Genomic DNA, 18,657 nt, shown 5'->3' on the forward strand with positions numbered 1-18,657 from the left:
AACCAGCACCAGGGAGCAAACAACGCGGGGGACATACTGAGGTCCTGCCTAATAGGATTCAGAGTCTAAGGGACAGGCAGTCGTGGGGTGCCGGGCTGGGGGCGAGGAGACCCCCGTGTCCTCCCAGCCTGAGTCCCTGCCTCCGGCCCAGGCAGGGCAGGGACCTGCACCCCCCACCCCCCACCTGGCTCTCCCAGGGGAACTGAGCACGCATTCATTCACTCCATTGATGTTTATTTACTGAACAGCTGCTCTGAGCCTGGCGTCGAGCCTAATGAGCATAACCGGGGATGAGTGAAAACGTCTTCATGGGGCTTATCTGGGAGAGGAGCCGGATTCACGTGGTCACAGAGGGCAACACGAGAGCTGTGAGCAGTAGAGCAGAAAGGGCTTAGGGGAGGCAGGGGGAGGCTCCCGTGAGGAAGGGAGGGTGTGCTCCATACCCTGAAGGAGGTACACTTCACCAGTGTTTCAAGAGGAAGAAACAGCTTGAGCAAAAGTCCGGTAGCAGGGCAGGGGAAGGGGTTTAAGGAGAGATCGCCAAATGGCCATCGTGGCAGCTGGGGGACCAGGCAGAGCCAGACCAAGATGAAGGGTAGGGTCCCTGGGGAACTTAGCCTTGATCCCCGGCACCATGGAAACTAGCAGAAGCCTTAAGGAGAAGGGGACCAGTGTCAGAGGTGGGTCTGGGAGGGCAGGGCCCACTTGGGAAAGCCTAGATTCAAGCTTATTAGAGAGTCGGGGGAAGAACTAGTGGTGGCTTACAGCACAGTGGACAGAGTGGACTCGTGTGAAAAAGACTTTCGAGGCAGGATTAGCGTCTGGGTGCTGGATTGGACGCAGGGGCTGAGAGCAAGAGAGGAAGCCTGAGGAATGGAAAGGTGGTGGTACTGTTCCCAGATGGGAACCTCTAGGACAGCCAGGTCTGGGGGAGGGTCAGGGGTCATGAATTTGGATCCTTGGGGACATTCATAGGGCCAGGTCTGGTAGCCTGTGGTCCACAGTCTGCAATGCAGGAGATGGAAGCCAGCCCCCAGCCTGGAGCTGGCTAAGAAGACCCAGAAGGCACAGCCAGAGAGGCAGGAGGGAAAGCAGGCCAGGAAGGCTGTCCTGGACAGTAGGAGAAGCCAGAAGGGAGAGCTGAGTTGGTGGCGGGTGAATCGCCTTTAGGAGCCTCAGTTTCCTCCTCTGTGAAATGGGGTAACACGTCCCCCAAAACTCACCTTACAAGTAGACTGCAGCCCAGACGTGGCGAAGAGCCCGGAGAGGAGTTCTGCCCGCCAGAGGTCTGCGCAGACGTGAGGGCGGCCCCTGGGGCACCTCCCCCAGGGCCGCCCTCGAAGTGGGCTGGAGACCCGCGGGCGGGCGGGGCTCGCGTTAGGACCCAGCGGTTCTGGGGCTGGAGGGCGGGCGCCAGCCCGTCGGGGGCCCGGAGGGGGGCTCAGAGCGGGCGGAGGGGCGGCTCCGCGGGCGCACTCTGAGCGGACGGCGGAGTGACCCGACCAGGTAGGCACGGGCCCGGCGGCGGGAGCGGCCGGGAAGCCCTTGGGGGGGGTGTTCCTGGGGGGCCCAGGAGTGTAGGGGGTGGTCTGCGGGCCCCCAGGCCTGGGGGCGGCTGCCAGAGTTCCCGAACCCGGGGCCGTCTGAGCAAGATGCTACAAGGACACTTGGGGGGTTTGGCGTCGCTTGGAGGGGGGCCTGAGTTTGGGGGCGTCGGGGCCGGGGGGCCTTCTGTTCCCCCGGGAGGCTGGACAGTGGCGAGTGGGGTGGGGGCGTGCGCCGGAGCCGCCGCCGGGCCACAGCGGCGGAGAGACAAAGGGAGACCCGAGACCGGGAGGGCGTGGGGAGCCGCCGAGCAAGTTCCGTGGCTGATTGTTCCCAGCTGTGCGGCGGCGGCCACATCTGGTCTCCTCGGGGCCAATGCGCCGCACCCGCCCGCCTCTTCCCGGGGGGTGGGGGCCGGCTCTGAATAGGCCCGGCTCATTCCCTTCTGCCCACGAACGCATTGGGGTGGGGTCCCCTGCTGCGGAAGGGGCCAGAGGGGGACCGCCTCTTAGGCACACCCCCAAAATCCATAGTCTAGACAGAAGGGCTTGGAGATGTGGCCGGCCGGGGAGGATCCAGGACTCCCATACCCCTTGCCCTGGGGACCCCTTCCCCCAGTAAGCCTGGGCCTGCGTGCCAGACCTTACAGGGGAGGAAAAGACTCCGTGCAGGAGGCCGTGAGGCTTAGGAGGGGCTTTGGGGACAGAGAGCCTCCCACCCCACCTCTTAAGGCCTCTTAGGCCCCAACTCAGGGCCTCCTCCTGAGTGGTGACAGCTCGAACTGGCCCTGCTGCCAGAAGCCCATGGGGATGAGGAGGGGGATGAAGGAGCTCCAGGTCTTTGGGTCCCTCCTACTGAGACAAGGGATTCCAGGATAGGAACATGGGGAGCCCGGGGTCCCCTGCCTCTGGGGCAGCCTGAGACCCTCGAGGCTCTCATCTCCTCCACCGCCCCCTCCTCAGTAAGGAAGGGAGATGGTAACTGTATGAGCCGGGCTGGGGGGCCCCGAAGGCTCTGGATCGGGAGGGAAGCCGGCTAGATGCCCATGTGGTGTTCCTCTATCCTTAGACGCCCTGTGGCCGTTAGGTCTCCGGTTAGCTGTCTGGAAGAAGTCCTTTTGTGCGGCGGGAGGGGCCTTCCTGGAGGGGTGAGCCCATGGACTCTCTCCCGGAGCTCCAGGCGGAAGGCTGATGCCTGCCCCCCACTGAGCTGGGGCTGCACGCGGGACCGTAGACCCTGCCAAGCCCACGGTGTGGCCAGAGACTGGAGGTCTTGAACTTCAAGAGCATGGTCAAGGCTGTGGACCACGGGCCTCTCCCCCAAAATTACACACACAACACTTGCCATACAGTGTTAAGGGGTTCCAAACCTCTGGGCTGGGTGACATCACTGTCCCCTCCAGCTCTGCCCTTGTAGGATCCAGAGAATCTCTCCTCAGACTCCACCCTAAGTGTTTCCTGCTGCTGCAGACAAACAGACCTCAGTCTCGTGAGTCTGTGCTGAAGACAGCCAGGTCTTAGGAGGCCTGGAGGCCTGGCAGGAGAGGAATCTTCTGGGGGTGGGAGCCCTGCCCAGGCCTGGCTGCCCTTCCGCCCTGGGGCCCATGCATGCATGTGGTTTCCTCCAGAGCAAGACACTGAGGGCCCTGGGGCTAATTGGGAACAGGTGGCGGGGTTGGCGGTCGCTGCTGGGGTCTTGAGGATGGGCCTGGGGTCGGGGGTTCATGTGATCGGTGCCGAGACACCAGGAGGCGCTCAGTCAGAAGTGGGCAAGGCTGTGGGCGAGGAGAGAGCCGAGTCAAGGCTAGTGGGGGGCTAGAAACGTGCCTTTAGTGGGTTCTGTCCGTCTACAAAATCAACTCTGGAGCGAGGTTGTAGGCTTTGTGCCTGGACCTGAACACCCAGGGGGCCATGAGGGAGAGCAGAGGTAGCCCCCACTCCAGCCCCGCCAGACCTCGGGCCCTCCATATGCCTGGCTTCTGTCCCCAGCGCCTCCTCCTTCACCGGGTAGATGCAGGGGAGCCCAGGTAGGCTCCGCAGTCCTGGGTGAGGGGGTCCAAGCTACAGCTCGCCCCCCTCCCCCCAGCTGTCCTGACACCAGCCCAGACTGCCTCACCGCACGCAGAGCCATGAGAGCTGCCTGCCTCTTCCTGCTCTTCCTGCCTGGTGAGTGGCTCCTGGGGTTGGGGGCTCCCCTTGTGGGGGTGGGGGTGGGAGCTGGCAGTGAGCCTTTATTACGCCCTGTGGCCAGTACTCAGCTCCCTGGTCCCCGTCCCGGGACCTCCTGGCTCCTGGGCCACAGACCAGACTGGCCAACCCCTCCCAAAGCATGAGGCTCCTCCCAAGCCCTCACCCCTGCCCTCCCCAGCAGCAGCCTGGCACACACCCAGGCACCAGGAGGCCATGCTTTCCCTCCCTCACAGGAGGGAGCCAATGTGTCAGGGCGGGGGGGGGGGCACCCAAGGCAGGGAGTCGGTAGGTTTGGATTCTAGACTCATTTGGGACCCAACCCCCCTATGCAATCTTGACCTTGGAATGATCCCTATTGGTGAAATGAGGAGTTATCCACGGGGATCAAAGACCCTGCCCGATCTAACATTTATTCGTTTAACAGATATTTGTTGAGCACCTACTATGTGCCAGGCACTGGGCTAGACCCTGGGGTACAATGATGACCCGGGCAGACACATCCCTGCCTTCGTGGTGCTGCCTGTCTAGGGAAGGGAGGCTGGTACTTCAGGTAGGTGTGATAAAAGCCAGCGTGTTGAGCATTAGGATGGAAATGAACAGAAGAACTGGATGGAGAGGGTGGGCAGGCCAGTTGAGGGCCTCTTAGCGGAACTGAATTTTTAGCTGAGACCTGCAGGAGGAGAAGTTAACCAGGATCACAGGCCTAGGGCAAGTCGAGTGCAAAGGCCCTGGGGCAGACAGGAGTGTGCTGAGTTCCAGAAACAGCGAGGAGCCTAGGAGGGGAAGACAGGCCAGGCAAGGTCTGTGAGGTGACACATGAGCAGGCCGTGCAAGGGCTGTTTGTGGTCGAGGAAGGAGTTTGCATCCCTTGGCTCAAGAGTTTGGATCCCTTGGGTTGTAGGATCTTAGGGTCTTACTGGCCTGCCCTTGGAACCTCTGCCTGTTCTCCCCAGAAGCGCCCCGGGGCCCCTGCTGTCCTTCCCTGCAGGGCACCCGCTGATGCTTTGCTTCCCCACAGCTGGCCTGCTGGCTCAGGCCCAATACGACCTAGACCCTCTGCCTCCGTTCCCGGACCATGTCCAGTACACCCACTATAGTGACCAGATAGGTAAGGGCCTTGTCCCACCCCCGCCTGCCTCTCCCCACTTCCGGCCACATCATCAAGGCCTGGCTCCCAGGCGGGCACGACACAGCTGGGGACCAGTTGGGGAGGGGTGGTGGGCCTCATAGGGGTGGTCCTGGGTGTAGCCTTGACCTCCTGTTCCCCCCCGGACCGGGAGTTCGCCTGACCCCTGGCAACCCCCGCCGCATTCATCTCTGTTCTCAGACAACCCGGACTACTATGATTATCAAGGTAAAGGGCTGGGGTGGGGCAGGTGGGCGGGCAGCTGGGTGCTGGGGTGGAGAGATGGAGTGGACCCCTCCTTTTCCACCCCCGACTCAGAGGTGACTCCTCGGCCCCCCGCGGAGCAGTTCCAGTCCCAGCAGCAAGTCCAGCAGGAAGTCATCCCGGCCCCCACCCCAGGTAGGCAGGCGGCTCCTGTCAACCCTGGGAGGTTGTGCTGGGCGGGGCCGGTCCCCTGAATGGACCCCTCTCAGTGATGTCTGCTTGCCCCCCTCCTGACACCAGCACCAGGAAATTTGGAGACAGAGCCCACGGAGCCTGGGCCTCTGGGTAAGAGCTTCCCTGACAGCTGGAGAAACAGAGGCACCACCTCAGAAGCGGGGGTAGAGCTGGGTGCAGCGCTGGTGGGACGGAGACTGATAAGCCTTTTGCTTTTGCTGGGCCAGTGGTGGGGTCTGGGGCTTGCAGACATGCCAGTGCTGTAGGCCAGCAAAGGCAGGGCACCCCCTCCGGGCTGCTCTGGGAGACCCCCTTGCCTCCCCAGTTGGCTGCAGCCTCAGGAGGGGTCCTCCACCCCTAGACACTGGGAAGAGGGAGGGAGCGTGCAGGGGGGTTCCTGCCTGCCAGCCAGCAGGACTGGGTGGTGCCTGTAGCCAGTGATGCAGAGAGGGACCCAGGCAGCTGAGCCACCCCCGTGCTGCCCCCACCAAGAACCCGAGACAGCCAGACCATGTGGGCTGCTCTCTCTCCCGTGAGCCTGCTGTTAGCATGTGCTCCTCTGAGCGTGCGCAGCCCTGCCCGTTGGTTGGTGTGGCCCACTGGGACTGCTGTGTGTGGGTGCGGTTGTGTTTGAACTTATGCCTGTCTGAATAGGTGCTTCCGAGTGTGGTTGGGAATATGTGCACGTGTAAATATATTGTATAAAATCAGGCAGCCCCGGGAGCCCCAACAATGCTGTCTGCACTTGTGTGCGTGTGTGTGCGCGTGCGCACACGTGCGCCGCGCCAGAGGGTGCGGGGTGGACCTAGACCCAGTGATGAGAGTCAGTCTCGGTGGGCATCATTGGGAGCTACGCCGCTCCCGAGCTCAGGGCCTCAAGCCGCAGCCCCTAGTCTGATCGTGCCCGTCACCCAGACTGCCGCGAGGAACAGTACCCGTGCACCCGCCTCTACTCCATCCACAAGCCTTGCAAACAGTGTCTCAACGAGGTCTGCTTCTACAGGTGAGCAGGGGTGGGGCAGGGGGGCAGGAGGGGGGGCAGGCAGGCACAGCCTCCCCCTGCCCCGACTGGGACTTTAGGGAAGTTGAACTGACTCCGGCTGAGCCTAGGCCTAGGGGCAGGGATGTGTGGGGACCCCCCTGGAGGGACTGGGTGCGGGTGAGGTGACCCCGGCGTCACGGCCCCATCCCCCCCAGCCTCCGCCGCGTGTATGTGGTCAACAAGGAGATCTGTGTTCGCACAGTGTGTGCCCACGAGGAGCTCCTCCGAGGTAGGGAGCCCTGCACCCCCAGACCTTGCCCCTCCCCAACCCCACTCACTGTCCTTCCGCCCCTCTACCCACCTGGTGTTTATAAAACTCGTGTTCTGCCCCCGGGGCCACTTCCAGGGGGCTCCTGGGCCCCCTCCCGGCTGCTCATCCTCAGAACTTCCCTGTCGCAGGACTGGGAAGGGGGGCGGTGGTTTTCCCCATGCCTGAGCCCCACCCTGACCCCAACTCCTTGCCCCCCCCACCCCCGCAACAGCTGACCTATGTCGGGACAAGTTCTCCAAATGTGGCGTGATGGCCAGCAGCGGCCTGTGTCATTCCGTGGCGGCCTCCTGTGCGAGGAGCTGCGGGGGCTGCTAGCGGGGAGCCGGCACCCCAAGCCCTGGGCCTTCCCTGGATCTGGGGCCCTTGGGCCCTGCCTGACCTGGTGCTTTTCTCCCCAGCCTGACATTCCTTTTATTCTGTAAAAAGTGGACTGTGGCCCTGAGGCAGGGGTTTGTCTCAGCCCCGCCCCCCTGTGGCCACCCCCAGGGCACAGTGGGGGCTCCCCACTGCCCAGTTGTCACCCCCAGATGAGGGGCATCCCAGGCCTCTCGGTGGGGCCTGGGCCTCTGATGTGCCTTCTCAGTCCCTCAAGGACAGTCCCCTGCCCACCCCCTGCCCCTCGAGGTAGGCTCTGCCCCTCCCCCCAGCTGGTCCGCCGGGACTTCCTACAGCGCCCGGGCACAGACCACCTTTGTTTTATACAAAATTAAAATTGTTTTTACAAAAGATTTAGTCATTTCTCAGTTGGGAGCACAGAGCAGGTGGCCAGGCGCCTCTGACAATGCCTGTCCTCATGGAGAGACTGCCTGGCCCCTGGGGAGAAGGGACTGCTTCAGGTGACCTGTGGCCTTGCCTCTGGGGTCCCAGTCCCGCCTCCTCACCCACTGGCTTCAGCTGACACTCCCCCCCCCCCCCACCGCCCCAGAAAGGTGAATCTGACAGCTGCCCCCTCCAGGGTCTGCGGGGACACTGCAAGGGGCTGCATCCGAAACGGGAGGTTCAGAGGTACAGCTTGCTCATTGTCCGGGCTGCTCGGTGAGGCTGCGAGGGCCCTGTCATCAGAGGCCGCCCACGTGGAGGCGTGGAGGTGGTTCTGGGGTACAAAGCAGGTCACGGGAGGTGGACGCTGACATCCGCCTTGTGGGGGGGAGAGCTGCTAGTTCAGAGGACAGAGCAGATGTGTGAAGACCGGGCTCAATCAGCACGTGGTCCCACTTACTCTCCAAAGAGGCCTCGGTGGTGGGCACGAGCACCGTGGCCACCTTACCGACAGGAAGCCCAGAGGCACGAAGTGATCCACCACGGATCCATGGCTAGAAGCGGCAGAGCTGGGGCAGAACCCGACTCCACCGGACTTTCTCCCCGGACACGCTGAGCACCTTGCTCAACCACCCTGTGAGGCAGGTCCCCAGTTCACAGATGAGCAAACCAAGGCTCTGAGAGGTCACGCAGCTTTGCAAGGCTCACTCAGCAGAGCCAGGGCCAGACCCATGTTCACTCCCAGGCCCACACACTGCCGGGAAGGCCTGTCACGAGCAGAGGGTGGGCCCCATCCCAACGAGGGGCCAGAGAAAGGGGGCAAGAGCACCACGGCTGGAAAGAGCCGGGCCGTGCAGTTTGGGCCTCAGCAGCCCCATCTGTTACATGGGGTGGGTGGCGCGGGACCCCGGAGAGACCTCCCCACGCCAGCATCCTGTGAGGCCGGGAAGTTCCATGGGTCTTTCTAAAGCCTCCCCGTCTCCCCCTACACCCCTGCCCCAGGCCCCATGTGTCTCCCCATCCAGCTCTCAAGTGGAGGAGGCACATCGAAGTAAGGGGACACATCTGTACCAACCACGTTTAGAAAACGGGGTCTTCTTGTTACAAAAATAACCACAACAGTTAACAATGAACAGTTAACATTGTAAAAAGGTATAAAAATACAGGGACTCTGAGGAATTTCCTGACAAACACTCTGAACTAAGGCGGAGAGATCTCTGGGAAGCCAGGCCTGGGTCTCTGACTCCCAGGCACCCCTCCTCTTCCTCCTCTTTCCCATGAGCCCATGCTCTAGGCCAGCCAGAGGTGGGGGGGGGGTCTTCCCAACCCCTTAGCTTCCATTCACTCTCAGGTGACCTGAAGGCTCATCCCAGGGGCGGGGACTGGAGTGAGGACCCCCCCCCGCCGCCCCCAACACACCAGATTTGCTAAGAAGCCGCTACTGGAGACCCAGGCACTCAGCACTGCCACCTGCTTCTCCTGACCCCCAGCCGAGCTCTGGGCCAGGGGGCCACCCAGGAAGGGGCTCATTCCCCTGGGGGGCTGGAGCTGGGGGGGCAGGGTGCTGAGCTCCTCCGGAGCTCCTGCTGCAACTGGCCCTTCAGGGTGGACACCTGGGGAAGAAAGAAAAGGCAGAGCCAGCCTGGACCCCAGCCTGATGCCAGGGAAAGGGGCATGTGGCTGCAGCTGGGACCCCAAAAGGGACCCAACCCTGCCTGTTTCAGGGAAAAATGGGTCTCATTAAGCAGCAGGGTGCTTCCTACCCATCCTGTCCTGACCCACTGGCAGCTGCCTGTCTTCCAACTGCTCCCGGCATCTGGTCAGGAACCACCCGTGCCCACTCTCGCCTGGCACTAGCCTGACCGAGGGTCTGCACACGTGTCAGATCAGGGATGGCTGGGAAGGGGTCAGGGACCTAAGCAGGCCAGTAAGGGCCATCCCTGGGACTTCTGCGATTGCTTTATGGGGAAAAAGGCTGCCTCTTCCCTCTGGGATGCTAGCTTGTCAGGATAACCTAGGCTGGGGCTGCTGAGGGCACCTGGGCCACCCAGGAGACAGCCATGAGGACGGCAGAGCCACAGCACGGGGACGGGCATCACTCGATGTCACTGGAGCCCATGTCCAGCCATGACGGACACGAGGACGGATCCACTGGACCACGTGGGTCACAGGGGCCGCCGCTGCTCGCACCAGAGGTCACAGCCAGCCCTCGCCCACCCCCACGGGCGCTTCTGCAACATCCTGGGGTGAGTACCTGCTCCTCCAGCCCGCGCACGCGCTGCCTGTGGGCCCGCTCCCGCGCCTCCAGCGTGCGCTCCGTCTGCACCTGGGCACTGCGCAGGCGCTCCACCTCCTGCTGCAGCTCCAGCTGCTCCTGCTCCTCAGCCTCCAGCCGGGCCTGGCTCTGGTCCTGCTCCAGTGCCGCCACCTGGGCCTGCGGGGGCGGGGGGGCGGGGAGCAGCGGGTCAGGGGCGTGGCCCTGCGCGTGCACGCGCGTGGAGGAGGACTGTCAGGCACTCCCAGGAGTGGGAGCCTAGAAGGGCCCCCAGGACAGTGCAGGCAGGGGGAGCAAAAGAGATGCTGTTTGTCCCCCATGTTCCTGGGCCCCCTGGTCGGCGAATCCTGGGTCGGGGTTCCCAGTGACCTCACTGACAGGCATGTACGCGCAAACGCCGGGCACACACATGCGCAGATGTAGTCGGAGAGCCGGGCCCAGATTCAGACCGTCACAAAAGCAAGCATGTAAATAGCCCTTGTTTATATGGATGCGTGTGTGTGTGCAAAGGTGCAATACTCCTACATACATCTACACACATGAAGACGTGTGCAGGAAAACACACACATACACTACATATTCCTAATATGCAGACTTGACACATCTGTGCACCAGATTCATGTTACAAGCAGAATACTCCCATGCACACTCACACCTCCACGTGTCCACAACGAGCAAACACGCAGGCGTACATGCTAAGGGCATCTCTCTTCCCTCCACCCTGGGGAGGACCCCTCCTCTGGGACCTGGCTCTGGGCTGCCCCTCTGAAAGTCTGGGCTCATGGGTTACGTAGGTTGAGGACCTGGGCTGGCAGAGCCATCAGCAGCTCCTGGGGGCGGGGTCTGGCACTCAGGCTGGGGTTGGGGCTGGGGCCGGGGCCCAGGGCTAGGGAGAGATGCGGGGGCGGCCAGGGACGGGACCTCCAGCAGCTGGATCTGCCTCTGGGCTTCGGCCAGCTCCAGCTCGGCCCCCGTGAGTGTGCGGTCCAGGCGGCCCTTCTCAGCGCTCAGCCGCACCGTGTCCTCGTGGCTGCGAAGCTTCTCACGCTCCACCTAGGCCGGGAGAGGAGGGGATCAGAGCACCCTGGGAAGGTGTTAGGTTAGAGGTAGCAGGAGCAGCGGCCAGAGGGCACCGGAGGCCCCCGGCCCTAGGGACATGAGGCCGAGACCCAGAGGAGGTGAGGGGAGAGCCCTGGCCGCTCAGCCCACCTTGTCCAGCATCCTCTTGAGGGCCACCCGGTCCTTCTCCAGCCGCAGCGCCGACCGCTCCACCTCCCGCTTCTCGGCCTCCAGCTGAGAGAGGGCTCGCTGCAGGCCATCCAGGCGCTCCTGCAGCAGCCGCCGCTCATCCTGCAGCTTCTGGACGGCGCGCAAGGCTGCCGCCTCCCCCTCCTGTCGCTGCCGCAGCACCTGCAGAAAGCCAGCAGGCCCCTGATGCCTGCGGGCCTCGGGGCGTGCATCCGAAGCTGGAGGACTGTGAGGCCAGCCTAGGCTCCACAGGGGTGGGGGGTGAGGCCCCCATCAGAGAACTATCACCTGAGGCCACACTGTTCTCTTCCCTGGGCCTCAGCTTCTCCATCTGTGTAATGGGGGTGCAGGTTGAAGGACCCACGCTTCCCCATGGGAGCCTGGGCCTGGGTGTGGGATGAGGCTGGGATGAGGAGGGTCCCACTCCATCCTGAGGGCACGTCCTGGGGACAGAAGGGGCCCGTCGTGGCCCTCACCTCCTGAAGCTGTTGCAGCTGGCCCTCTGCCTCTGCCCGCTGGCCCTCCAGGTCGGCCAGCTCGCCTCGCATCATCTGCACTTGCTCACTCAGGGAGCTGCTCTGCTTCCGGGCCTCGGTTAACGCCTGGCGAGCGGCCTCCAGCCGTTCCTGGGGGACAGAGGCTGATGGTGCCAGGATGCAACAAAGGCTCCCCTCTACTCTGCACCTCCGGGTCGGGGTCACAGCCCGTACAACAGCCCCAAAATCTTAGCTGGAGGGCAAGGCAGACGGCAGGCCTGGCCCACGGACCTGCATGAGGTGAGGACCCCATCAACCTGTATCTGGGTCCCTCAGGCCTCTACAAGTAGGTGCATTCTCTTATTGCCTCCCCCACCCCAAGCCTCCTCTTATTGGTCAATGCTCTCATGGGGCCGACTCACCTCAAAGCTCTCACGGACTGGGTCCCTAGGGCCCCTCCAAGCCTGCCCTTGTCGAGCCCACCCCCAGCCAGGCCCTGGCACCCCCATACTTGGAGGACTTGGCGGTCATGTTCACAGGCGGTCAGGGCCTTCTGCAGGTGCAGGTTCTTGTCCTGGGTGCTGGTAAGGTTGGCACTATTCTGGGCCAACGCTTCTGACAGGCCCTGGGCCTTGTCCCTCAAGGCCCCCTCGTTCTCTCCCATCTTGGCCAGGGCCCCGTTCAGCCGCTCCACGGTCAGCTGCAGAGTCCCCGCCTTCACTTCACTGTCTGCCACCTGGCAGGAGGGGAGACCGGAAAGTGGCTCTACTCTCGCCATGGCCTCCAGCAAGAAGGTCGAACCCAAGCCAAGCTCCTCCCACCTCTGCCTAGGCCTTCATCCTTCATCACTGACGCTTACTGTTCCCATTTGCGCCCACTGGCTCAGCCCACTGCAGCCCAGGCTCCATTCTGCTGTGGGGTAACTACCCTGACCTAAAGTGCCACAAACTCAGATGTCCCAGACCCCATGGTCTCCTCCCTGTCCTTCCTGCCAGGGAAGAGAAAAGCTAACCGCCACAATCCAGAAATGTTCTATGTTCTTGACTTTGGTGGGTAAGACTAGGCAGAGTTACTGAACATTCTAGTTAGAGCTGAGCTTCCTGGCAGCCAAGGCAAAAAGGGACATGAGTGAAACCGACATCTCTAACTTCTCCCACATGTTTCCTAGGAATGCAGATTCTGTTGTCAGAGTCCTAAATTCTAATTTTGGCTGTGTCTCTTATTAGCTATGTGATCTTGGGCGATGGTATCACCTCCCTGAGCGTCTGTCCATCCACGAAATGAGGATGATGCTTGCCGCAGGGTTGTTGGGAGTATTACATAGTCCCCGTAAAGCACCGGGCACTGGGGGTGCAGATGAGAAACCCGCCAAGGGTCATGGGGACCCACCTGTCTCTGCAGGGCATCCACCCGATCCTGGAGGGCCTGGGCCTGGGCCTCACGGTCACTCAGGCCCAGGCGGCTGCGCTGTAACTCCCCCTCGAGTGAGCGCCGCTGCAGCTCAAGCTTGATGGTGCGGCTCTCCGAGGCATCCAGCACCTCCTTCAGGCGCCGCTTGTCGCTCTCCAGCTTCGCCTCATTGGCCTTCATCTTGCTGATCTTCTCCTGCGGGTGGGGGAGGGGTCAGGCCCCCGCCACCCAGGGCAGCCACCCCCCCATCCCCCACCTCTCCTTAGAACCCTCAGAGGAAAGTGGGGAGCAGCCTTGAAGCAGCTGCTCCAACCCCTCCCTGTGTGACCTGGGGCCAGCCTGTGACCCTCTCGGGGCCTCTGTCTCCCTGTGTGTTCACAGGGTGGGTTGACTTGAGGATCCCAGAGCACTTTCTGGATTTGGCTGATCTGGCCGTTCTAACAGGCTCTGATCCAGGATTATTTCTTCCTGCTCTGCGGCCTGACCACCCATCTGTGCAGCAGGGCAGCTGCATGGGCCCAGGGGCACCACAAAGTGTTCACGGAGCCCCGGAGTGGGAAGGGAGGGTAGAAATGCAGATTCCAGGGCTTCCCTGATCGCCAGAGACCCTGAAGCTGCATTGGGTGACTGGAGCTGAGTCCAGTAGGAGCCCTGGGCCCCACCTGGGTTTAGGGCACGATGTTCCTCCCTCCCCCACCTAGGGTCCAACAGTAAGAGAGGCCTGAAGAGTAGGGAGAGGACAGGAAGGCAGACTGGGGTCCTCTCATGCCTGCTACCATCCTAGTACCTCACTACCATCCCCCCCAGGCCTGGCCCCCTGCCGCTGTGCCCAGAGCCCCAACTCTGCCATGTCTGGGCCTGGCAGCCCCACTCTGGCCCCTGCCCAGCTTTGTTCCCGGCCTCCTCCCGCGGCCCCTGCGGCTGGGCCCGAGGCCAGCACTGGAACCACAGACATAACAATCCAGCTCAAACTTGACCTGGAGCCAGAGACCGGGGGGGGGGGGGGGGGGGGGGGGGGGGGGGGGGGGGGGGGGGGGGGGGGGGGGGGGGGGGGGGGGGGGGGGGGGGGGGGGGGGGGGGGGGGCGGCGGGGGAAACGACGGAGGGCCAGGGAGGAAGGGGGAGGGAGTGAGGGGATCTTTGGCATGAGAAGGGCTCAAGGCTTCAGTGGCCTGCACTGTCGCCCCCAGGGCCAGGGTGTCCTGCCCCAGACACACACACACACACATACACACAATCACACACACACTACACATGTACACATGTACACAGATGTTCCCCCAAACACATACAAAAACCCCAGACACGCATGTGGCTACCCAGACAGAGGAAACCGAGGTCCCCTACCCACCACATGTTAAGAGCATTCACGGGGCACCTGGGTGGCTCAGTCAGCTGAGCATCTGACCCTTGATTTTGGCTCAGGCCATGATCTCACGGTTCAGGGGATCGGGCCCCTGCATCGGGCTCTGCGCTGACAGTGAGGAGCCTGCTTGTGATTCTTTCTCCCTCTCTCTTTGCCCCTCCCCTGCTCGTGCTCTGTCTCAAAAACAAATAAACTTAAAAAAAACAAAGAGCATTTGTGTATCATCCCTGGGAGACCACTGCCAGCCTCCCCCTTTTACGCGGCGGGAAACTGAGATCAGGCAGCGATAAGCAGCGGGGCCGGGACTTGGACGCAGACTTCTCTGTCAGGCTCAAAAGCCCAGGCCTTTTCTTCTGCAGCCTAGTGACCGCAAGGAGGAGCGAGAGGGCGCAACCTGAACGTGCCTCCGGGCAGAGTCACGGGGGCTCACTTTAGCAGGTGCCGCAACCCAGGCAGACGGCAAGAGAGAAGCACACAGTAGGACTCCCAGACAGCGGTTCGGGCACATGCGGACCCCCCACCCCCACCCCCGCCGGCCCTCAGCTGTCGCCTACCTGGCTGGCCCGGAGCTCACTCTCCATGGCCTGCAGGCTCCTCTCCAGGGCGGCCACCTGGTCCAGGGCGGCCCGGCGCTCACGCTCGCTGCGCCGCACGCCGTCCTCCTGCAGCACCAGCTCTGCCTGGGCCCCGCTCAGCTGCCCGTCCATGCGGCGCCGGGCTGCAGCACCCCAGCCCCGTCAGGCCCGGCCTGGCCCACCCCGAGACCCGAAGCTGGCCACAAGGTGCCCGGCCTGTCCTCCACCCGCCACAGGGCCCACCACTCTAAGTCCTTGAGGGTCTGCCAGTCTGCACACATAGAGTGGAGCTGACCGGGGAAGGCCCCCAAGAGGAGACAGCCCCCAACTCAGGTCGCGGTGGCCCGGGCACAGGCAGAAGAGCTGCTCAAGGCCAACCCCATGTATCCTAGCTCAGTGGCTAAGAGTGGCTAAGAGAGCAAGGGCCGGGGGGGGGGGGGGGGGGGCCCGCATCAAACTCACCTTCTTCACCCTCGGCCACCGCCTTCTGCAGCTGCCTCGCCCGCGAGGTGGCGCTGTCCCTCTCCGCCTCCATCTCAGCTAGCTGTCGACTCAGGACACCGTTCTGGGCCCGAAGCTCATCCTGCGGCCCGACCGACATCGCAGAAGGGGGTTAGGGAAAACCTCTGTTCTGATGCTCCGCAGCCCCTCACGGGGCCCTCAGCCACCCAGCTCCCTACCCAGCCGCTGGCACCCAGCCTCACCCGTTGCCTCTGGGCACTCTGCAGCTCCTGCAGGAATTCCCGAAGGGCCCCCCGCACCGCCTCTGGTTCCAGGTCTGGAGATGCAGGGGAGGTGGCAGGTCCTGGGGATGGTGGCTCGGACCCAGGGCTGCGTTCCAAGGGGCTGGGGCTGCTGAGCCCTTCGCCGCTTCCTGGGGGAGGCGCCATGCTTAGGGGTGCAGGAGCTGGGCCCCTGCCTGGGCGGTGCCTGCGGGCTCCTCATGCACCTCACCCTCCTAGCCGCACCCAGCAGTTTTCAGGAGCTTCCCCCCCCAACGCTGGCCCCCACCTTCTTGCTTAACCCTCCCCAGGTCCCAGCCCCCTCAAAATAAGCCCAAATTCCCAACCAGCTTGCAGAGGCCCCATTGCTCACCCTAGCACAGCCCTCTCACCTTTTAAGCAGTCCATTCCACATGACCCTCAGCTCTCCCAAGTTCTAGAACATTCCCTCTTCTGGCACCAGGGCCTCATGCACTCTGTTCCCTTCTCTCCCCATGGCCTCTCTTTGCTTGGCCCATTCCATTATATCTGCTCCCCAGAGGGGTCCCTGACCCCAGCCTGGGTGGGGGGGGGAGCTCACCCCACCCTCAAGAGGATCCAAGGTCTGCCTCCCCACCAAGACCGGGGGCACTATAAGGACTGCACTCCCAGGGCCCAGTCCAAGGATGGACGCTCCACCCGCTCAACATCTCCCTGCTTCCTCTGTGCTGGGCACTGGGCTTTCCTGACCGAACTATCCCACCTTCACAATAATTCTCTGTGAAGTAGGAACCAAAGTTCCCCCTTCACAGGCTGGACGGGCTCAAAGCAGTTAAGGGATCTGCTTGGTCTCCAGCTGGGAAGATCCCACAATGGGATGATTTGGAACCAGGTAACCCTTCGTGCGGCAGAGAAATGAACTCTGCTTCAAGAGGCAAGAGGGGCAGTGCACACAGAGGCAGCGCGCCACCTGGAGGTCAGCATCAGAACCACAGGGCAGGGGGTCGGCCTGCCCACAGCATCCTCCTGCCTTTGCCAAGTGACACCTTAGCTGCCCCACAGCTCCGTCAACAGACCCAGCTGTTGGACCCAGAGCAGGACGTCTACCCACCGCCCCCAAGGGCCCCCACAACAGAGTGGCCTGCAAGGATTACTCGAGAGTGTCCTTTGTCCCCAGGTCCTCACCTCCCACTCCTCTGCACCTTGCTTGCTGCCCTGTGCCTGCTCTGCCCCCTCGCTGTTCACAGGGGAACTACCACTCAGGACCTTCCACTCGTCTCTTGTCCTCAGTCTCCTTTCCCACACATCCTTCCCCCACCTACCACCTCCTCACCGGGGCTCTCCATTTCCCACACAAACACCCCTACCCTGCCCTTGCTATATCTTTAAAATTTTTCTGGGGTGCCTGGGTGGCTCAGGTGTCGAGCATTTGACTTCAGCTCTGGTCATGATCTCATGGTTTGTGTGCTGACAGCTCAGAGCCTGGAGCCTGCTTGGGATTCTGTGTCTCCCTCTCTCTCTGCCCCTCCCCCACTCACACTCTGTCTCTCTTTCTCTCTCAGAAATAAACATGAAAATACATTTTTTTATGGGGCACCTGGGTGGCTCAGTCGATTAAGCATCCAACTTCAGCTCAGGTCATGATCTTATGGTTCATGAGTTCGAGCCCACATCAGGCTCAGAGCCTGTTTCAGATTCTGTGTCCTCTTCTCTCTCTGCCCTTCCCCTGCTTGCACTCTGTCTCTCTCAGTCTCTCTGTCTCTCTTTCTCTCAAAAATAAATTTTTAAAATTCTGTTTATTTGTTGTGATAAAATATATATAACATACAATATGCATCCCTAGCCATCTTTTTTCAGGTTCTCAGTTTAAATTAAATAGGATTTATTAACATTATAGTTAGTAGGGTGTGTGTATGTGTGTGTCTTAAGAAATCCTCTCCTAGGGCACCTGGGTGGCTCAGTCAGTTGAGTATCCGACTTCAGCTCAGGTCATGATCTCACGGTTTGTGGGTTCAAGCCCCGTACTGAGCTCTGTGCTGACAGCTCAGAGCCTGGAGCCTGCTTCAGATTCTGGGTCTCCCTCTCTCTCTGCCCCTCCCCTGCTCGCACTGTCTCTCTCTCTATCAAAAATAAATAAAAGACATAAAAAATTAAAAAAAAGAAATCCTTTCCTTCTCTAAAGTTGTAAGAATATTTCCCTATATTGTCTTTTAAAAGCTACAGTTTCACCTTTTGCATTTAATCTTTAAATCTACTTAGGGGTGCCTGGCTGGCTCAGTCAGAAGAGCATGGGGCTCTAGATCTTGGGGTTGTAAGTTGGAACCCCACACTGGGTGTAGAGATTACCTAAATAAATAAAAAACTTTGTAAAAAACGTAGTTCATCCTAATCCTTAATCTACCTAAAACTGATGTTTATCTAAAATGTGATGTAAGCAGGGCGCCTGGGTGACTCAGTCAGTTGAGCAGCCGACTTCGGCTCAGGTCATGATCTCATAGTTCGTGAGATCGAGCCCCACATCAGGCTTGTGCTGACAGCTCAGAGCCTGGAGCCTGCTTCAGATTCCATTTCTCCCTCTCTCACTGCCCCTCCTCTGCTACATTTATTGTCTGCTCCTATCCCTAGACTATAAACTCCCTAAAAGCAGAAATGCTAGTCAGTTTGTTTATTGCTCCATCCCATATTTAAACTGTATTCAGCACATAGCCAGTGCTTAATAAATATTGCATAACTGATCGAACGTGATCCAGAGGCTAAATCTGTGTATTTGAAGAGGCAACAACTCAGTATCCCACAGTAACTGCCCACAGTGCTAAGATTCCAGAGACTCTATTCTAGGCCCTAAGAATCAAGATAGGATTGTCGGGCTCAGACAAGGATGCTCTTGAAAGGTGTGCTCACACCCCGCTGACTTTCCCAGAGTCACTCGTGGGGCCCTGGGAACAAATGGGACTGGAAGGATTTCTGAAGGAGCTGCCGGAAGGGGTCTTAGGCTGGGTATGTAGCTGTCTGGCTGTGATGCTGGGGTCACAATCCTCGTGTGGAGGGGTGGGAGACTGACGGAGAGAGAGACAGAGGATCAGTTACAGAGGTGGAGCCTCGAAGTCTCTGGGGAGTCAGGGGCATTAAGAACAAGCACCATCAGGGGTGCCTGGGTGGCTCAGTCGGTTGAGCGTTGGACTTCAACTCAGTCTTGATCTTGAGGGTTGTAAGGCTTAGGTCATGATCTCGAGGTTC

The 18,657-nt window shown here is 61.1% G+C and overlaps 2 protein-coding genes across 2 annotated transcripts in view; one reads left to right on the forward strand and one right to left on the reverse strand.

Moving 5' to 3' along the window:
* The first annotated feature begins 1,442 nt into the window (after positions 1-1,442).
* MFAP2 (microfibril associated protein 2) lies at positions 1,443-7,331 on the forward strand. Its single transcript, XM_029948243.1, has 9 exons — positions 1,443-1,506; positions 3,631-3,710; positions 4,753-4,842; positions 5,062-5,088; positions 5,179-5,259; positions 5,365-5,409; positions 6,214-6,301; positions 6,496-6,569; positions 6,823-7,331. The coding sequence occupies exons 2-9, from the start codon at positions 3,674-3,676 to the stop codon at positions 6,924-6,926; spliced, it is 546 nt and encodes a 181-aa protein (XP_029804103.1). The 5' UTR covers positions 1,443-1,506; positions 3,631-3,673; the 3' UTR covers positions 6,927-7,331.
* Positions 7,332-8,436: 1,105 nt separating this feature from the next.
* CROCC (ciliary rootlet coiled-coil, rootletin) overlaps positions 8,437-18,657 on the reverse strand; it is a 41,705-nt gene continuing 31,484 nt past the window's right edge. The window contains exons 28-37 of the mRNA XM_029945899.1: positions 15,424-15,638; positions 15,182-15,302; positions 14,699-14,862; positions 12,759-12,974; positions 11,881-12,105; positions 11,370-11,519; positions 10,855-11,055; positions 10,567-10,698; positions 9,625-9,804; positions 8,437-8,983 (exon numbers count right to left, since the gene is read on the reverse strand). Of these exons, the coding sequence (XP_029801759.1) occupies positions 8,897-8,983; positions 9,625-9,804; positions 10,567-10,698; positions 10,855-11,055; positions 11,370-11,519; positions 11,881-12,105; positions 12,759-12,974; positions 14,699-14,862; positions 15,182-15,302; positions 15,424-15,638 (1,691 nt within the window). The 3' untranslated portion in view covers positions 8,437-8,896. The remainder of the gene's footprint in view (positions 8,984-9,624; positions 9,805-10,566; positions 10,699-10,854; positions 11,056-11,369; positions 11,520-11,880; positions 12,106-12,758; positions 12,975-14,698; positions 14,863-15,181; positions 15,303-15,423; positions 15,639-18,657) is intronic.

This window comes from Suricata suricatta, chromosome 8 (genome assembly GCF_006229205.1).
Source record: "Suricata suricatta isolate VVHF042 chromosome 8, meerkat_22Aug2017_6uvM2_HiC, whole genome shotgun sequence".
Lineage (NCBI taxonomy): Eukaryota > Metazoa > Chordata > Mammalia > Carnivora > Herpestidae > Suricata > Suricata suricatta.